This window comes from Otolemur garnettii, unplaced genomic scaffold (assembly GCF_000181295.1).
Source record: "Otolemur garnettii isolate 467f Iridium unplaced genomic scaffold, OtoGar3 scaffold00028, whole genome shotgun sequence".
NCBI lineage: Eukaryota > Metazoa > Chordata > Mammalia > Primates > Galagidae > Otolemur > Otolemur garnettii.
In genome coordinates, this window is record NW_003852423.1 from 11,875,397 (window position 1) to 11,894,893 (window position 19,497).

Genomic DNA, 19,497 nt, shown 5'->3' on the forward strand with positions numbered 1-19,497 from the left:
AGTGTCCTGTATGTAATGGTTATTTGTGGGGCAGCCCCCCAAAGGGAGCCCTAGTGCAGAACCTTGTAACTATGTGAGTGTGAGTCAGCTAGGGGTCGTGCCTGTCTGGTTACGTTTCTCCTTAACGGTTTTCCACTTTGCTCGCTGTTAACCCAGTTCACCAAGATTAGAGTTCTTCTGTGTTCCATCAGATGTGTGTTCCATGCCCTGTGGGAAAAGTGCTGCTGTCTCCTCTGCTGCTCTCTCTCTCCCCCCTTTCTCTCTCCCCCTAGTCTTTCTCTCTCCCTCCTCTCCATCTCTCTTTTCTCTCTCTCGGTCATACACCCCCACAGAGCACACCAATACCCCACTGGGTAGCTCTTCCACCAGCCCCCGTAACTGTCTCCACTCTGCAGGCATTAGCTACTTTCTTCCACTAGTCGGCTGATTTTTGTCTAGTTTTTGAAATGCATCAGTTTCTTCAATAAGTTTAACATAGATATGACCCCTCACCTCCACCCCTGGGTATAGACTCAAAAGAATTTAAAACTTGGTGTTCAAACAAAAACTTTCGTGCAGATCTTCATAGCAGCTGTATTCACAGTAGCCAAAGTGTGGAAACACCAATGAGCAGATACACAAAATGGGCAGTGCCATACGATGGAATGTGATCCGACTATAAAAAGGCGTGCTGGCCTGAGAAAATGCAGCCACGTGGATGAAGCCGGACAACGTTCAGTGACAGAATCCAGACACAAAAGGCCGCAGATTGTGTGATGCCATTTATGTGAACTGTCCAAATGGGCAATTCCATAAAGATGGAAAGCAGATTAGCGGTTTCCAGGGATGAGGGAGAGAAGGGAATAGTGAGTGACTCCTCAGGGGCACAAGGTTCCCTTTGGGGGCGATGGAAGTGTTTGGATCTAGATGGAAGTGATGTTTACATAACACTGTGAATGTACTAAATGTCTGTAGTGGTAAAGTTTATGTCTCCTGTACTTTACCACAATACATAAGAAGAATCTGAAAAAAAACCTATCAGGAAGAGTCTTTGGGAAAAAATGCATAGGTTATAAATATTTATAAACATGGTGATGGTAGAAAGAGTGAGGTCATCAACAGGTAGTGGTTGAGGCCCTTACCCGCTGGAGAGATTTAGATCAACAGTACCTCGCATGCCCTCCAGAAATTCACATTATGGTGGAGGAAGCCGGGAGACAGATGCCCAAGCATGTCATTTCATTCTGGTGCTCCCAGCAAAACCATCTCCATCCCAGCCAGTGCAGCAGACCAGTGGCTAAATTCAAACCTGATCGTGTTTATATCCCAAGTCCTAAGCATCTCCCTCCTTCCTTCTCCCCCAGCCCCTGGCAACACCCTCCGCTTTCTGCCTCCCTGAGTTTGACTTCTCTAGGCACCCGATGTAAGTGGAAATACACCGTTTTTGTCTTTTTAACACTCGCTTATTTGACTTAGCTTATGTCCGTAAGGTTCGTCCCTGTTGTAGCACATATCAGAATTTCTCTCCTTTTTAAGACAATAAAAGTCCATCTTGTGGATATACCACATTTTGTTACCCATTAATCTGTTGAAGGTGAAGGGCTGTGAATAGTGCAGCTATACATGTGGATGTACTGATAGCCATTTGAGCCTTGTTTTCACTACTCAGAAATATTGATAGACTTGCTAGATAAAAACAAAAACAGAAAAGAAAAAAAAATTGCTGGATCGTATGGTAATCTGTTCTAAATTTTTTGAGGAAACACTATTTTGTTTTTGAGGGCTGCTACATATGTTTAATTCCTACCAACAGTGTGCAAGGTTTCCATTTCTCCACATCCTCTCCAGCACTTGTTATTTTCTGTTTCTTATTTTATTTTACCTTATTTTTATTTTAAGTGGCTCCATTCTTACAGGTAAGAGGAGGCATCTCATGGGGAGCCAAGGCCTATTTTAAAATAGTTGCTTTACACTTGCAGTAAAACTAGCTGCCATTACCGTTAGTGTGAAACTTTTCTACCAAGTGCTGCAGTAACTTTAACAGCATAGGGTAGTTCATGTCATAAAAATCAGGACTGAGGCTCGGTGCCTGTGGCTCAAGTGGCTAAGGCGCCAGCCACATACACCTAAGGGGGCGGATTTGAATCCAGCACTGCCCGCCAAACAACAATGATGGCTGCAACCAAAAAAAATAGCCAGGCATCATGGCGGGCACCAGTGGTCCCAGCTACTTGGGAGGCTGAGGCAGGAGACTCGCTTGAGCCCAGGAGTTGGAGATTGCTGTGAGCTGTGATGCCACGGCACTCTACCCAGGGGGACAGCTTGAGGCTCTGTCTCAAAAAAACAATCAGGATTGAGAGAATCCATAGGCAAAGTCCCAGCAGCAGAGTATTTATTTCTGCATTCGTGGAGCACAGCTGGGGAGTAAGAACCTCTGCCCGTAAGCCTGACTGCTCACCACACCCCTCCATAAGCTGTCTTCCAGCATCTCACTGTTTCACCACAACTCCTGCCTTTCCAGGACACCCCTTAATTTATCTGAAGCCATGAAGGTGCTGTCATGTCTATAAACTATCTCCCTCAGTCTACTCTGGTCGCTGAGCCATTTCTATGGTCCTCTTTAGCCCATCTCAGCTTCCTCTCTGGAGCTATGTCCTCCCAGGCCTTCTCCCCTCTGAGCCATGGCAAGAGCTCTTAGAAAGGCCCAAGGGACCTTCACACCGCAGAACCCAGTGGACAGAGGTGTTGGCCACAGCACATCAGCCCCTTCTGAAACTTCAGAGTCAAAGACAAAATTTTGGTTACCACAAAAACTTCAGAGTCTTTGACTTCTCTCTTCTCCCAAATCCAACTTAGCAGTAAGCCCTGGGGTGTCTCTCTTTGAAATGAATCCAGAATCTGATCTCTCTCACCTCTTCTGCCACTCCAGCTCTGGCCTAAGCCACTATCATTTCCCACCCAAATTATTGCCAGAAGCTGCTAACAGGCTCCCCTGCTTGGTGCTGCAGCCCAGGTGACTTGTCTATAGCCTAGGCCCAGTCCCGCAGCCCTCTGTGAAACCCTTTAGTGTACCTCACTCCACGCCAACTGCAAATTCTCATCATAGCTCAAGGCCTACATGAACTTCTCCTTCCTCTTCCACCACTCTCCTCCCACTTCATTTGGCTCCATCAACACCTGCAATTTCTAGAACATTCCAAGCACACTCCTGCCTCTGGACTCTTTGTATTTGCTGTTTCTTCTGTATAAGACACTTTCCCTAGATATCCATGCGACTCTCTCCCTACTTCCTATGGGTCTTTGATCAAGTGGTGTCTGGCTGAGTATTCTCAGGCTGCCATAACAAAATGCCACAGACTGGGTGACTAAACAGTGGAAATATATTTTATCTTGGTTCTGGAGGCTGAGAAGTCCAAGATCAAGGTGCCAGCCAACTCTTTCTGGGGAGGGCTCATTTTCTGGCTTCCTGAAGGCTGCCTTCTCACTGTGTACTCCCATGTGGTGAAGAGAGAACAATTCCTCTGGTCACCTCACCTAAGCCTAATTATGCCCTAAAAGCTGTATCTCCAAATATCATCACTGTAAACCTTCAACATTTGAATTTGGAGGGTACATAATTCAGTTATAGCAACACCTTATCAGAGAGGTCTTCCCTGACTGCCCTTCGTAAAATAGAAGCTTTTTCTGCCCTGTCACTTTTTATTCTCTTCATGCCTTTTTTTTATTATTAAAATTGTCTTCAAAGCATTTCTCACCTCTTGACTTTATTTGCCTGGCCCTCGTGAGGCCCTAAATGGCAGGAACTGCTTCCGTTTCCTTTCACTGGCTTATCTCCAGTGAAGCATGTGGACATTCCATAAATACTTGTTAAATTAATCAGTAAAGATGTTCACTCAATATATGCATTGCTAAACCATTTACACAATAAAAATTCTGGATCTAGCATAAACTCCAGCAATGGAATTAGATTAAGACAGAGCCACACGATGGAATACTGTATGACCATTAAAACAGTGTCATCCAATATTCAGTGACATGGGAAAATGTTTACACTACCTTGTTAACTAAAAACAATACCAAAAAATACACAAAAAGCACATAAAATAAAATCTAAATTTTTCAAAAAAATAGTGTATCTGTGTAGAAAGGAGTTAATAAAGTAGAGGAGACTAGAAATGTATACACCAAAATATTAAAAGTGGCCATCACTCAATGGTTGAATGCTGGGTTATTTTCATTTTCTTCTTTTCTAATTTGTCCAAGTTTTTATAGTAAGAGTGTATTGGGGCCGGGCGCAGTGGCTCACACCTGTAATCCTAGCACTCTGGGAGGCTAAGGTGGGTGGATTGCTTGAGCTTATGAGTTCAAGACCAGCCTGAACAAAAATAAGGTCCTGTCTCTACTAAAAATAGAAAAACTGAGGCAAGAGGATCACTTGAGCCCAAGAGTTGGAGGCGGCTGTGAGCTACAATACCACGCACTCTACCCAGGGCGACAGCTTGAGACTCTGTCTCAAAAAAAAAAAAAAATTGTGTATTGCTTTTAATCATGAGAACTAATTTTTGGATCACAAGTTATTGGAGGACAGAATATAATTAGCCCAGACCTTGGCTGAGCACCTGTGGGGAGGGCAGTGAGGCCCCAGGACATACAAGGTGACTTTCTCAGGATTGGGGGGTGGCCTCAGTTCTCTACAGAGGGGGTCCAGGTGAGGACGGAATGGTGGGTGGTTCTCAAATGACAGCGATGGTGGGGAATGAGGGAAAAGGCTAGATAATGCAATTTCTAAGGTTTAGGTCTGGCAGATACTAGAATTCTCATTTCCAATGAAATCTGTCACGTCCTTCGTTTAGTCTTGTAAGAAGCCTCCAGAGTAAGAACAGGAAAGGCCCTTTGAGGTCATCCAGGGCAACTCCTTAATACTCAGCCAAAGAAACCACAGCAGAAATCAAGTGGCCTGCCCCTGCTCAACGGTGGTGAAGCAGGGCTGGAGCCAGGCTGTCTGCTCCGGGCACAGTGTTCTCACCACCTCTCCTGCCCCTTCACTCTCATGCCAGAGGACCGCAGCTGGGACAGGCTGTTTTGGTCCAGATCCGACAGCTCTGCTCCTTATAGGAGCCCACTTTCTTCCAAGTCCCCTTTCCCTGCTCACAGGAACCACCGCCCAGCCTGGTAGGTGTCTTACCAAGGCTCTCAGAAAGACACGGCTTCCATGGCCAGCCAGGTTTTAAAGCCTTTCGGGACATTGCCCAAGTCCCACAGTGTTCATCATACCCTTGTTGTTTGGCTACAAAGTGGATTTTTGTTTTCTGACATGAAGATCTCTCTGTGCCTGGAAAAAAGATACAGGGCTTGGTTGATTTACAAATGACGAAAAATAAGGTTGGAAACCAGCATGGCCCCCTGGCTGCTTCTTGTTCAGCCCAGGCACATAAATCCCTCAGTTCAGGGAAGTCTTTCATGGCAGGCTGCCCTGTACCAGGCGGCTCCTTCAACCGCTCTTGTACCCACAGCTATCTTCACGGGGGGGAAGAGGGGCTGTCTGTTTACAAGAGGCGGCATCAACGTTCACACAGTCTGCTCTGGAAGAGTGGTAGGTGCTTGAGATTGGGGAGAGATGGAAACTCTCTTTCTTCCCGGGAGTTAGGGTGCCACAGATTTGGCAAACACTGTTTTGGTGAATCTGGAATGCCCTCGTGTGGGAAAGCAGCCTGCGTGAAGGGCTACTTCAGCAGAAGGGCTTTACTTTTGAATTCTGAGAGATTCTAGAGGCATCGCACGAGGGAAAAATCCCTGTAAGGAGAGATTTGGATTAATAGCACTTGGACTAACATTAAGTCCCAGCCACTCATTCCTAGCAGCAGTGAAATTTTTTTTGAGACAGAGTTTGCCTTTGTGTTTTATGATGAAACTGATTCTCCCCCTACTTGATTCTCCTCTTGGATATTGTCCTCTATCACATTTGAGCAGCTCTCAAAACTGGTGACAACTGCTTATCTATGGTGAAGCCTGTTTTATTACCTACTAATTCCCAGACAGGGACGATGTTGCCCAACCATGGGGACATTTGGCAAAGTCTGGAGTCATGTTTTGATTGTTACAAATGAGCGTGGACATGGGCAAGGGTGGATACCAGGGATGCTGTTAAGCATTCTGTAGCACACAGGACAGCCCCCCAAGCCAAGAATTATAAAGACAAGGTTGCAGAACCTTGGCCTAGAATGTTTTCTGTAGAGGACAAGAGTTTCTTAAATCTAAGAACAGTAATTTCCAAGGCTGTTCTCTCATATGAAATTAAGCCAGGGGCTGTATATCAACATCTTTTTACTGTTTACTCACTTAAAAACCGGCTAACCATCTAGCTCTACCAATGTCTCTTGGGCCAAAATATCTTTATTCTAGAACATAAACTCTCATTAATTTTAAATGTGTTTTAATGGAAATGACAGTTCCCATCTGATGACTGTTTTAAAAGTTTCAGAGGCTCTTCTACATGATAATTTGTTTAAAAATGGGTATCTTACTTTAAAAGATGTTTATGATGCATTATATGTTACTGTAGAAAACTTGAAAAATACTTTTTAAAGGTCTTTTTTTTAATGGTAATTCTATCACCCAGGAGGAAACATTTTAGTATAATATTTATGGGTTTCTGATGAACTTTTTAAATAGTCAGGGTCATGCTTTTTATGATTCTCCCCAAAAAGAATCTATGTGAACTTTCAAACAACTGCTTAGTATCAAATGATACTAAATTCTGTATCACCTAAAAACTTCTTCTGGACACAGGTTATCTGTTTTTCGTTATTATGATTTTTTAGGATGAACATTTATGCCATTTATGTCACTTTTTAAGTAGCACAGCAACCTGGATTGTTCTGGGGACTTGGGGACATGGTTATGTAATGCCTCATTCATGGTAAAACAGAAAAACCTCATACCAAAGACAGCAGAGGAGATCCCAGCAGACACTGCTCAGAACACCCAACTGAAGGGAAAGTTCTCAAACACCTAAAAATGTAGGTTTAAAACTTGGGTAGACCAACCAAACCATATATCTGTATATATGTAGATAGATGTATGTGAACACCATAAAGAAAAAATAATCTGGAAGGATAAACAAATACCAAACTTTTAGCCTTGATGACTCTGGAATAGAAAAATGAAATTAGGAAAAGGACAGGCAGAGGAACTTTGGGAGATTTTTTTTCCATTATTCAGCGGTTCTCAACCTGTGGGTTACAACCCACAGGAACTGTATTAAAGGCTCGCAGCATTAGGAAGGTTGAGAGCCACTGCATTATCTCCTTCTGAATTCTTTGAATTCTTTTTTTTTTTTTTTTTGCAGTTTTTGGCTGGCGCTGGGTTTGAACCCACCACCTCCGGCATATGGGGCCAGCGCCCTACTCCTTTGGGCCACAGGCTCTGCCCAGCTCTTTGAATTCTTAACTGAGAATATATTCATATGTAACTAGCATAATATTTAAACATAATATATTTTAGAGAATGATTTGGATCTTCATGGAACAGAAGCCCTGTTTATATCTGCAGTTAACTTTTTTAACTAACTTTTTAACCAACCCTGAGCAGACCTGGAAAGATCTTTGTTTTGAGTAAACAAATTCTCAACATATGTGCGGATGATGGGCCTTAATAAGCTGATCTCCTCCCAGCATATCAGACGTGACTTCTCTTTATCCACAGTCTGTGACATAGAAGAAGGGTGGAAACACACGGTCTGGGGCCAGGAGCCTGGAGGTTTCAGGTGGATGGGCTCACATTACTGTTGTCCCTTTGTCGTTGCTCTAAGCGCTGGTTTAGGGAAAGGTTCTCCGTGAAGCGGGCACAGCCAGTCCCTGGGCCGGTAGTTGGTGAGAGGGTTCTTGTTTCTTGCAGGCCGTACACCTGGTCCCTGGCTCCCGGCCGAGGCAGCCACACAGAGCTCTGATGACATCAAAGGCAGAAATTCTCAGGTAACATGTCCCTCCTCTCCGAATGTAAAAGCAGGAATTCTTCTCTGGGTGCACAGAAATGCCGAGGGTATGTGCTCTCCTTCACAGCTTGAGCTTTTTCCTCAGACTCCTTTCCCTTAGGGAAAGCCTTTTGGTTGACCTTTGTTTCAAGCCGGAATGAAACACCCAACAATTTCTAAATCAGAAGGATGAGAAGGGGGCTCCCCTGGAATCACCACCACACACAGAAGCAAATCAACAACTCAGAAATCCTTTGGAATCTTTCTGCATCAATCATGGCTCTCGGTCCCCAGTCCCCGCTGCTATGAAGGCTTGCAAGAAAACCCTAGGACATTTATAAAACATAATTCACTGTTCTGTCATCTGTGGAATATGTGGTTTCTTTCAGCATTTGGACTTTTGTCCCCATCTATAGTATCATGATTTTGACCCAGTAAGTCATGGTGGCTGCCAGAAATTGACAGAGCTAGACAGGAAGCCGGAGAGGGGCCAGGTGATCAGACAGTCTCTGAAGAAACACCTGTATCTCCCCCAGGGCAACTTGGATAGAAGTGCTTCCTGACCTGGGCGGAGATGATGTCAGCCCGTTTGTGACCTGTTAGGAACCGGGCCACACAGCAGGTGTATGGCAGGCTGCCAAGTGAAGCTCCATCTGCATTTACAGCCACGCCCCATCGCTCCCTTCACCACCTGAGCTCCACCTCCCGTTGCAGCAGCAGCAGCATTAGATTCTCAAAGGATAGTGAGCCTTTCTGTAAACTGCAGATGTGAGGGATCTAGGCTGCAGCTCCCTATGAATCTAGTGCCTGACGATCTGAGGTGGAGATGTAATGTGCTTGAATCATCCCAGAACTACACCCCTGGTCCCCATCCATGGAAAAGTGACCTTCTATGAAACCAGTCCCTGGTGCCAAAAAGGTTGGGGACCATTACTCTAGCAGGCAAGCATCCCACTTTTCTAACCACGGCTAATCCAAAAATTTCAACGGCCACTCTTAAGTGATCACAGGTTCACTACATATAATTGGCATTAAGGGAGAAGTACATATACATAGGAAAAAAGACAGGAGGAATGTACACAATTTTTTTTTTGAGACAGAGTCTCACTCTATTGTCCCAGGCTAGAGTGCAGTGGTGTCATCATAGCTCACAGCAACTTCAAACTCCTAGAATCAAGCGATCTTCTTGCCTCAGACCCCCAAGTAGCCGGGACTACAGGCACCAGCTACAAAGCCCAGCTAGTTTTTCTATTTTTGGTAGAGTCTGGGACTCACTCTTGGTTCAGACTGGTCTTAAACTCCTGAGCTCAAGCAATTCACCTGCCTCGGCCTCCCAGATGGCTAGGATTACAGGTGTGTGCCACTACACCTAACAATGTATTTTGGAATCCTGGGATCTATTAAAGGCCTGCAACTTTCTAAGGCTTGGATGGTAAATTTCAGTAAACCTTGGTCAATTTCAGCTCTTAGCACTGCAGCAGCCACCTAGTCCCCACCCCCAGCCCCAGGGCAGGCAGCTGTGTAGGGGTTCTTAGAGAGCCTGGCACATAGCTTGCCGGAGCCAAGCTTGCAAAATTAAAACCTCTCTTTCAAATATTGGGATCTATTCTCATTGCTGGTTCTGACCACAGAGGTGCAAATAAAGATGTAGGCAGCCATTGTTTCAGCACCTCCCCCTATTGTTGCAACACCCCACACATATACCCCCAAACCCCTCAGCCCCACACCCCTTCCCCTGAAGTGGCCTTCAGGGAATTTGAAGGACTGATATCCTTTCTTTTCCTCCCTTCATTATTTTTTTATTTTCTTTCCCCTTTGGAAACCAAACATTAAAGACTGAGACATTCAGAGGCAACCACAGCCAGGCCCAGTGCCTCATGCCTGTGATCCCAGCACTCTGCGAGGCTGAGGCCATTGGATTGTGAAAGGTGTAAATGATGGTGCCAAGAGGAGGCAGCAGAGATGTTCAGGCCAGGTTTATTGAAAAAGGGGAGGGTGACCTGCTTGGGCAGTGCAAAGATGGCATCTGCACCCAAGGGGCAGTTAGAGACCACTTTTATATGGGGTCATAGTGGGTGGGCAAATTCCATAGCTTGCCTGGAAAGTTGGGGTCCTTTGGTGTGAACTTGTGGGTGATGGGGCTAGTCAGATCCTCTGCATCCTTGTCTTAGGAGGAGGAGGAGGGGGGAAAGTTTGTGTGTGGCTGTGTTAGGCCCCCCAACATTTCCAACTCCTGTTAAAAGTAGTGATGGGGACAATGGTCTGTCTTCTGAAATTGCTTCTGGCTGGATAGGGTAGTAGTTGTCCTCAGTGGGATGAATCAGGTGTTGGTAGGGCTGCACAGGTTTGGGGTATATTGAGAGAGGGTCTGGGAATGGTAGAAACTGGGAGTGGTGGCAACGGTGGCTGACATTTTTTTTACCCTGTCTTGAATAATTATGAGGACGGGGATTTGATGACACAAGGGGCAATGGTTAATAAAAGGAGGATTGCAGCACGGAGGCCTAGAAGGATAAGATCCAGCATTCCCCACAAGCTGTTGAGCCAGGGTCCCTCATTTTGAGAGTGTAGGTGGATAGCTTGTTCCTAGAGCCACGACTTGGTGGTGTAGAAACAGCAGGTGTCTTGTAAAAAGTGTAAAGGTCCCTTTCCCCTGCCAGGATTAATATCAGCCTCTAAAATGGGGAGGAGGGCAACTTCAAAATAAAAGAGAACTTTATCTTTTAGAGAACTGAGAAACTGTGGAATACATAAAGAGGGGCTGTAATTTTTTTTTATTTTAATGATGGAGATAGAAGAGTGAAATAGAAGTCTTTCAAATTTAGGAAGGCTAGAGGACATGGCTTTGATATAATTAGAATTAATTTACTTACCTGTGTTAGAGAGTAGGCTACTTAAGGCCATCCTGGTGTGATGAAGTTGAGCCCTTGTTCAAGTCAGACGTGTCATTCAGCTGAAAGCTGCTCCCACAGGTCCAAGGGTACGGATGTTGATTCAGGGGACCACTGGTTCCAGAAGGTGAATATAATCTCCTGGTTTAAGGCAATTATACTCTCCCCTTCTAGTGCCTTTCTCCTTTGTGGAGAAGACACAGTTCCAGGGTTTTAGTGAACTATTTCTCTTGGGGCATTTTATTTTGGGAACCCAGAGTCATAGTGGTGGACAGGGCTCTGTTCTGGAGAAGGGCTTGGTCTTTTCACTTGGGCCTTTTGAGTAGCTATCTCTGGAGACATTTTAAAGTGGCAGCCACGGCTCGGCGCCTATAGCTCAACCGGCTAAGGCGCCAGCCAGGTACACCTAAGGTGGCGGGTTCAAATCCCCAGCCCGGACCCGCCAAGCAACAATGACGGCTGCAACCAAAAAATAGCCGGGCGTTGTGGCGGGCGCCTGTGGTCCCAGCTACTTGGGAGGTGGAGGCAGGAGACTCGCTTGAGCCCAGGAGTTGGAGGTTGCTGTGAGCTGTGATGCCATGGCACTCTACCCAGGGGGATAGCTTGAGGCTCTGTCTCAAAAAAAAAAATAAATAAATAAAAAAATAAAGTGGCAGCCACTATTGAAAAACTTTTCTGCTATTGGGGCTGCTGTCAGTCCCATTTTCTCTCTTTCTCTATCCTCTCTCCATCTGAAGCCTGTGGGCAGAGGGAAGTTGATGGGGAGGCAGTGGGAGCTGGTTATGGACCAGACAGAGGTCCATGAAGGGTGGAGGGCAAGGCAGCTGCAGGGGCTGTCAACTCCCTGGCCTGCCATGGCAGGTGCACCCTGCTTGTGTCAGCTATAGCCTAGGGAATGCACATGGCTTCCCACACCACTGCCTCAGGAGCTGCTGGGAGCTGCCAGTCCAGGGGAGCTTGGCAATCACAGGATCTGCAGCCTCACAGTTCCCTGTCTTATACCAGCAGCCCCTCAGGCCAGGCACTTGGGGGAAGAGCACGTGGTTGGAGGGGATGGAGAGGCTGTGAGATCAAAGGGGCGAGGGCGAGCATAAGGCACTGAGGCTTTGGAGGCAGGTTAGGCAGTGGAGAGCAGTAAGAGTTCGAGACATCCCAGGAGGAGGGAAGACAGGCAGGAAGAGCTGGGAAGATAGAGGGGAGAGGTTGGAGGCGTGATTTGTGTAGGGCAGGCTAAGAGTAGAGGTAGAGAAAGGCCCAAAGATAGGGGATTTTGTTCCATCTGCCATTTGTTTTGCAGGAAATTACTTAAGTTCTTTCAGATATTGAAATTAAAGGTTCTGTTTTCTAATTTGTATTGAAGATGAAGGAGACACTCCTGGGTTGTCTCTGTTGAGGGGGGTGGAAGGGCCAGGTCCCATGTCTCAGATGTTCTTCCCCTACCTGGGTAGAAAAGAAACCATCCCTTGTTTCCCAAGAACCAGGAGCAAAAACTGAAGAAAGACTGAGAAAGGACAAGTGAACATTCTCTGAGAACTTTTTTTTCAGAGAACTTAAGGTTCCTGGGACCTTAAAAGCCTAAAAGAGGGCCCTGCCCTGGGCTTAAAGCAAAAAATGAAAAACAAAACAATTTGAGGTCCTGGATCCCAAAAGAGAGCACAACACTAGGACAGAACCCTCTAGTGAGGCACAAATGAACAAATGGAGAAGCAGCAAGGGGGACATGAGGACATAGGGCAGGGACTGAGCCAAAGAGTAAGCTGAGAGAGGTTCTATTTGACGTTATTTAAAGACATTACTCACATTTGAATGGAAGTTAGGTCAAAATCCTCTAGGACTCTCAGACAGGTGACTCAGTGGAGCTGGGTCTGGGCACAGCTGGACTGGGTTCTGAGAAAACTGGGGTGACCAGGGAGGCTGGCAGTCAGCCACCAGCCCTGGGTCTTCAACGCTATATGAAAGGTGTAAACGATGGCATCCAGAGACAAGGCCACGGCAGAGATGTTCAGGCCAGGTTTATTGAAAGGGAAGGGTAACCTGCTTAGGTAGTGCAAAGATGGTATCTGTACCCAGGGGACAGTTAGAGACCATAGGGGCCAGGCAAATTCCACAGCTTGCCTGGAAAATTAGGGTCCTTTAGTGGGAACTTCTGGTCGGGGGGCTAGCTAGATCCTCTGTGTCTTGTCTTAGGAGGAGAGGAGGAAAAGGAGGAGGAGGAAGGGAAGGGGTTTCTTTGTGTCTGTCTTAGCCCCACCCCCAACCTCCCACCTCCGAGTGCTTGAGCTTAGGAGTTTGAGATCAGCCCGAGGAAGAGTGAAACCCCGTCTCTACTAAAATAGGAAAAACTAGCCAGGCATTGTAGAGGGCACCTGTAGTCTCAGCTACTCAAGAGGCTGAGAGAAGAGGATCTCTTGAGCCCAAGATACTGAGTTTGCTGTGAGCTATGACACCATAGCACTCTAAAAAAAAAAAAAAAGAAAGAAAGAAAGAAAAACAACTACATATATTGGGAAAATGAGAAAGTGACCAGAGATGCCTAAGATAAGGTGCAGGCTCAGAAAAGACCTGAGAAGATCTTATGATTATACCTCAGGCTGGTTCTTGCCACAGAGACAATCTATAACAATCAGAAAATAAGATAAATAAAAACAACAATGATAACAATAAAACAGGAAGCCCCAGGGCATAGGGAGAATCTGATTTCCAAAGTTAACACATAATTGGAATCAAATACACAATTTTCAGCAACAACAAAATTACATCATACAAAAAAGCAGGAAATGGGGTGGCACCTGTGCCTCAAAAGGGTAGGGCACCAGCCCCATATGCCGGAGGTGGCAGGTTTAAGCCCAGTCCTGGCCATAAACTGCAAAAAAAAAAGGCAGGAAAGTATGGCCCTTTCAAAAAAAATGATAAATCAACAAAAACTGTCCCCTTAAAAACACCTGATGGCAATTCTGTTGGACAAACACTTTTAAACAACTATCTTAAAGATAGTCAAAGAATTAAAGAAAAATATGAAGAAAGCCAAGAAAATGGTGTATGATAAAAATAGAAATAACAATAAAGAGATAGGGGGAAAAAGCAAAAAAAATTTTGGAGCTGAAAAACACAACTGAAATGAAAAATTCACCAGACAGAATGAAAGGCAGATGTGAGCTGGTTGAGCAGGCAGAAGAAAGAATCAGCAAACTTTAAGACAGGACAATTCAAATACATAAAATAAAAAGAATAGAATAAAATAATCAAAAATAAAATAAAATGCTTAGCAATTAACCAAAGAGCTAAAAATTTGTACAACGAAGTTATAAAGCATTGCTGAAAAAAATTAATAAGACAAAAATAGCAGACACTTCCCATGTTCATGAGTTGATTGCAAGACTAAAGATGTCAGTACTACTAAAAGCAATCTACAGATTCAGTATAATCCCTAATAAAATTTCAGGGACATTTTTTGCAGAAATAGAAAAACTCATCCTAAAATTCACATGGAATCTCAAGGGACCCTTTGAGATAATCAACCTCAAAAAAAAAGAACAAATTTGGAGGACTAATGTTTCTTACTTCAGAACTTATTATAAAACTACCATGATCAAAACTGTGTGGTACTGGCAGAAAGACATATAGACAGACAGAATAGAACAAAGAGCCCAGAAGTAAGCCTTTTGCATTTATGGTGAACTAACTTTTGACAAGGATGGTAAGACCATTCAGTAGGGAAAGGATAGTATTTTCAACAAATTGTTCTGGGAAAACTTGATATACTTTTCAGAAGAATAAAGTTGAAGCCTTACTAACACCATATATGAAAATTAACTCAAAATGGATCCAAGACCTAAATGTAGGACCTATATCTATAAAACTCTAAGATGAAACATGGAAAAAGCTTCATAACAACAACAACAACAAAGCTTCATAACATTGGATTCACCAGTGACTTTTTGGATATGATACCAAAGGCAACAGAAGAAAAGAGTAAACTAGACTTCATGAGAATTTTTAAAATTTGTGCATCAAAAGACAACATCAGTAGTAAAAAGGTGAGCCACAGAATGGTAGAAAATATTTGCAAGTCATATATTTGATAAAAAATTAATATCCAGAAGATACAGGGAACTTCTAAAACTCAGCAACAAAAACCAAACCAAACCAAAGGAGGGCTTGAATAGACATTTCTCCAAAGAAGATATACAAATGGCCACTAAAAACATGAAAAGATCCTCAATATCACTAATCATTAGGGAAATGCAAATCAAAATTATGATGAAACACCACCTCACATCAGAGTGGCTGATTAAAAAAAATTAAAAAACGGGTTAAAGATGTAGAGAAATGTGAACCCTTGTGCACTGTCAGTGAGACTGTGACATTTTGGCATAGCTGCTGTGGAAAATGGTATAGCAATTCTTCAAAACTTAAAAATAGAATTACCATATGATTCAGAACTTCCACTTCTGGGTCTATACCCCAAGAAATCAAAAGTGGAAGCCTGGAAAACATACTTGTACACCCAATTTCATAGCAGCATTATACACAATAGCCAAAATGGGGAAGCAGCTCCTGGATGAATGTGTAAACAAAATATGATATATGCATATACAATGGACTATGATTCAGCCTCACAAAGGAGAAAAATTCTGACATATGTTATAATACGGGTGAACCTTGAGGACATTGTGCAGAGAGAATAAGCCTGTCACAAAAAGACAAATACTATATGTGTGTGTTTCCATTTATGTTAGGTATATAGTAGTCAAAATCAGAGACAGAAAGTAGAATAGTGGTTGCCAGGGGTGAAGAGGAGGGAGAAATTAAGAGGTATTGTTTAATTGGTATGGAGTTTCAGTTTGACAAGACGGAAAGAGTTAAACAGGGTTGGACGGTGGTGATGGTTGTACAATGTTACGAATGTGTTGAATGCCCCTGAACGGTGCATTTAAAAATGGTTAAGATGGGGCGGTGCCTGTGGCTCAAAGGGGTAGGGCACCAGCCCCATATGCTGGAGGTAGCGGGTTCAAACCCAGCCCTGGCCAAAAACTGCAAAAAAAAAAAAAAAAGGTTAAGATGGTAAATTTTATGTTATGTGTATTTTACCATAATAAAAAATATTGGAGAAAAAAATTTGTTAATAAGCATTCATTTTAGAAGATTATAACTGATTTTTACTTTCTTCTTTGCCTGTTTCTGTAATTACCGAATTTTCTACAATGAATATATTACTGCTGTCATCAGAAAAATACAGCAGTAATTATAATCATCATCCTCTGTATTTATTGGGCTCTTTACATTTTTCAGTTAACTTGCACATGTTACTTCACTCGATCCTTTTAATAACCCTGGGATGGAAGCCGTTTTTACAGAAAGGAAAACCACTCCATAAGCTTGAAGAGAACTTGCTGGATGCCATGATGCCCAGACGTTCTGACCTCTCATCCAGAGTTGCTTCCACTGAACTTCACTGCTTTTCCTGGCATGTCAGAATCTACAAAGACAAGAGTCATCCTGACTATCAGTGTGGCAAAGCTGTGTCAGATATTGTGCAGGAACTGGTCCCCAGCCTCATGGCCAGCACACATCTAAATCACTGGTGGTTTTGATCTCTGCCCATAGCAGACTAGTCAAGGCTGCACCAGAAAGTCTGCTGTGGACAATCCGCAGTAAAGATCTTTTTTATGTCTTGCTGGATACCATCACAATTCATTTGTACTGCAATGAGACACAGAGCAATTGCCCAGAGAAATCGCTGAGCTCTACACATTGCAGACAGGACCCTAGGGGGCGCTTTCTTCTTTTCCGGATGCAGTGATCAGTGCAAGTGTGAGCTCCCTGGACTGGAAGGCCGCGGTTCTTTCCTCTCCTTTGCATTGCCTTGACTTGGGTTCTTCAGCAATTTCTTTGCTTTCCCCGAGCTTTCTGTCAAGTGAATTGCTAATACTTGGTCCTAGAAATGTTCATAGGACAGCATCAGGTCCTCGCTACATATCCCATTCCATCCCTTTTCCACCACGGCCCCTTGAGTAAGACTCAGCCCCTGGCAGATGCGTCTCCCTTGGCAGCCTTGCATGAGTGAGGAGAAGCTGCAGGGCTCAGCCCTGGCTGCCGGGTCGGGGTCTTTCTTGGGCAAGAGTTTTCTAACCCCACCCAGTAACGTTCTCTCCTTTTCCACAGCTGTCTCTGAAGACTCTCCGGTGAGAAGACAGATGAAGCCAAGGTCCTGGGTTCCAGATTGCAGAAGAGGTGCCCCCAAGAGAACAGACCCCCCTACCATGCTCCAGCTGTAATTCAGTTGACACTCAGGCTCTGAATAGAGCGTTTGTTTATTGTAAATAAGTGGTTTGCACGGGCTTCAAAGCAGTGTGTATCAGTCGACTTTTATTTGAGTAATATTTTTTAAAACACCCACCGTTTTTCCATTTTTTACATCTTGGCACTTGTCTGTCAGTGCAGATAGAAGCCTGCCCTGCCCCCCACCCCATATGCCCATTCCATGACTGTGAATATGCTTGCGGGCAGGCCCTTCTTAGATCTGAACCATTTTTAGAGATTCTTTAGTTTGCAGGTGGTCCCAAAGTCTTAAGTATCCATAACAGCTTCTTATTGGCATGATTTTATATTCCCATTACACCAACTGCAAAATCAAACCAAATAATGCCTTATGAATGATGCAGCTCAGAGGAAATAGTGTGTCCCCCACACCCAGACAATGCCACGCAGCCTCCAGTGAACGAGATGCCATACACGTCTCGCTTCCATTCTGCAGTACAGGGATTTTTTTTTTCACTGCCTAGTGTAAATATATCACAAAGTAAAGGCAGGAGGGAGCTTCCCCCCTCCAATGCCAACCGCAGGGTCCCTTTTGTCCCTGAACAATCAATCCTACAAGCAGCCAATTCTGTTACTGTTTACAGTGTCCCTAGTGCCCAGGTCTCCATCATTTTGCTTCTGTCCCCTCCATGTTCCCAGCCCCATGCTGGTAGCCAGGGTAAGGTCAGCTTTATGAGATCTCAGTATTTCTTTCCCTATAGGTTAAAAATATACACAACTCATTATTATGATAAACTGGTAATTCTATCTCAGAGGTCTTACCTATTGCCCCCCACTTTGAGTGTGGGATTTCCGTGGAAAATATGATATGAAAAAGTATGGAAGGAAATGGCTTGTGAAGTACCTGCCTCAGAAATCTAGTGCCACACCCCTAACTTTAGGAAACTTGGAACCACCTAGCAGGTAAAACCCGGGTTAGGGACACTGCCTGAGCTAAAGCAGAAGCTTGGTGGCCTGGCAGCTCCTTGCTCTTTCCCTCCTGGGGTAAAGGATGAGTGCATGCCCAGGCCCCCCAGTATGGAAAGGGTCAGGCTGGTTGCAGCGGCTCCTCACACTCTTCTGAGCCAGCAACAGAGTGGAAGAGTGTGTGTGTGTGTGTGTGTGTGTGTGTGCGCGCGTGCTGCCTGGCCCCGGGTGTTCCCTATCCTTGGTGAGAGAAGACAGTGACAGAAAGGAGAGAAAATAGGGAACAGACTCTTCCCTGGGTTGGGCTCAAGATAGCTGTCTATTGGAAATCGGGAGGCAGAGAAAAGGGAGACCAGTGAAAAACATTTGTTTTGGAACAATATACTCAGGCATTTGCACCAGAAGGAGGGTTAGGGCAGGCGACTGCATACACTAGAGGTTGTCGGAGTAAAGCGGAAGATGGTGTCCTCCCCACCATCTTCTTGCACTTTCTCATTCCAGATGGAAGCAAGTGAACCAGGGTCAAATTCCCTTCTCTGGGGAATGAATTGAACCAATTTGCAGCAGCTAAATCAATAGAAAAGAAGGTTTTGCAGGTCATCAGCTCTGGGCGTAACTGATTTTTATGCTGGTTCCCAAAGGTTTCCCAAAGGATTTCCAGATTATAACAGCATCCACTCCACTGCCCTTCCAGTTGTGTGTAAAGTAATTATACAAGTTCTAATTATGCTGAAGAGGGTCCTAGACAAAGGCAATCCCCCATCCAGAGTAGACTGACCTGCCCTGCTTAGGCGTTTATACATTCATGTTCCATAGGCTGGGATAGAGATCAAAAATAAAACTACTTAAGGACAGAGGGAAGGAAAGAGCAGAAACCAAAAATGGCAATTAGGGAGAAATCTCAGGAATCTGGCATCACATCTCTCCTCAAGATCTATCACTGAATTCACAGCCCTTTGTGCTCATGCTGGTGCATGAGTTCCCCAGGTGGGCGGAGGGAAGGTTTCTTGACCATCAGCTCACACGTAGGGGTGTCTGAGTTGCAGAGTCCCCTGCCTTCCTCACATATGCTTACTGACACTGTGGTCTGTGACTGCCCCAATATTTCACGTGTATTTTATATTTATTGATGTCCCCCTCTGCAGAGTCATTTCTTTGTACTTAATAAACTTTAATAAGTGGAAAATGCTTCCAGTCATTTCTTTGTTAAAACCCATCCATGATCACTGGTACCAATCTAAACCAAGCAAGGGAAAAAGCTTTCTCAAATTTATCTTTTAAGGTAAGTAATGCTATTGTTTTATTAGTACAAATGGGTGGTGTATTGCTTATAAATTCTGCTAAATTGTGTTAAAATGGAACGATTAGCCTCCCTCAATCCAGAAAGCCTCCCTCAACTCAGAAAACTCCAACTCAGAAAAGCCTCCT

The 19,497-nt window shown here is 44.4% G+C and overlaps 1 protein-coding gene across 1 annotated transcript in view; it reads left to right on the plus strand.

Moving 5' to 3' along the window:
- The window catches only part of WIPF3 (WAS/WASL interacting protein family member 3), a 41,517-nt gene extending 24,486 nt beyond the window's left edge, over positions 1 to 17,031 (plus strand). The window contains exons 7-8 of the mRNA XM_012804330.1: positions 7,876 to 7,952; positions 17,008 to 17,031. Coding sequence (XP_012659784.1) covers positions 7,876 to 7,952; positions 17,008 to 17,031 — 101 coding nt within the window. The remainder of the gene's footprint in view (positions 1 to 7,875; positions 7,953 to 17,007) is intronic.
- Positions 17,032 to 19,497: the final 2,466 nt, after the last annotated feature.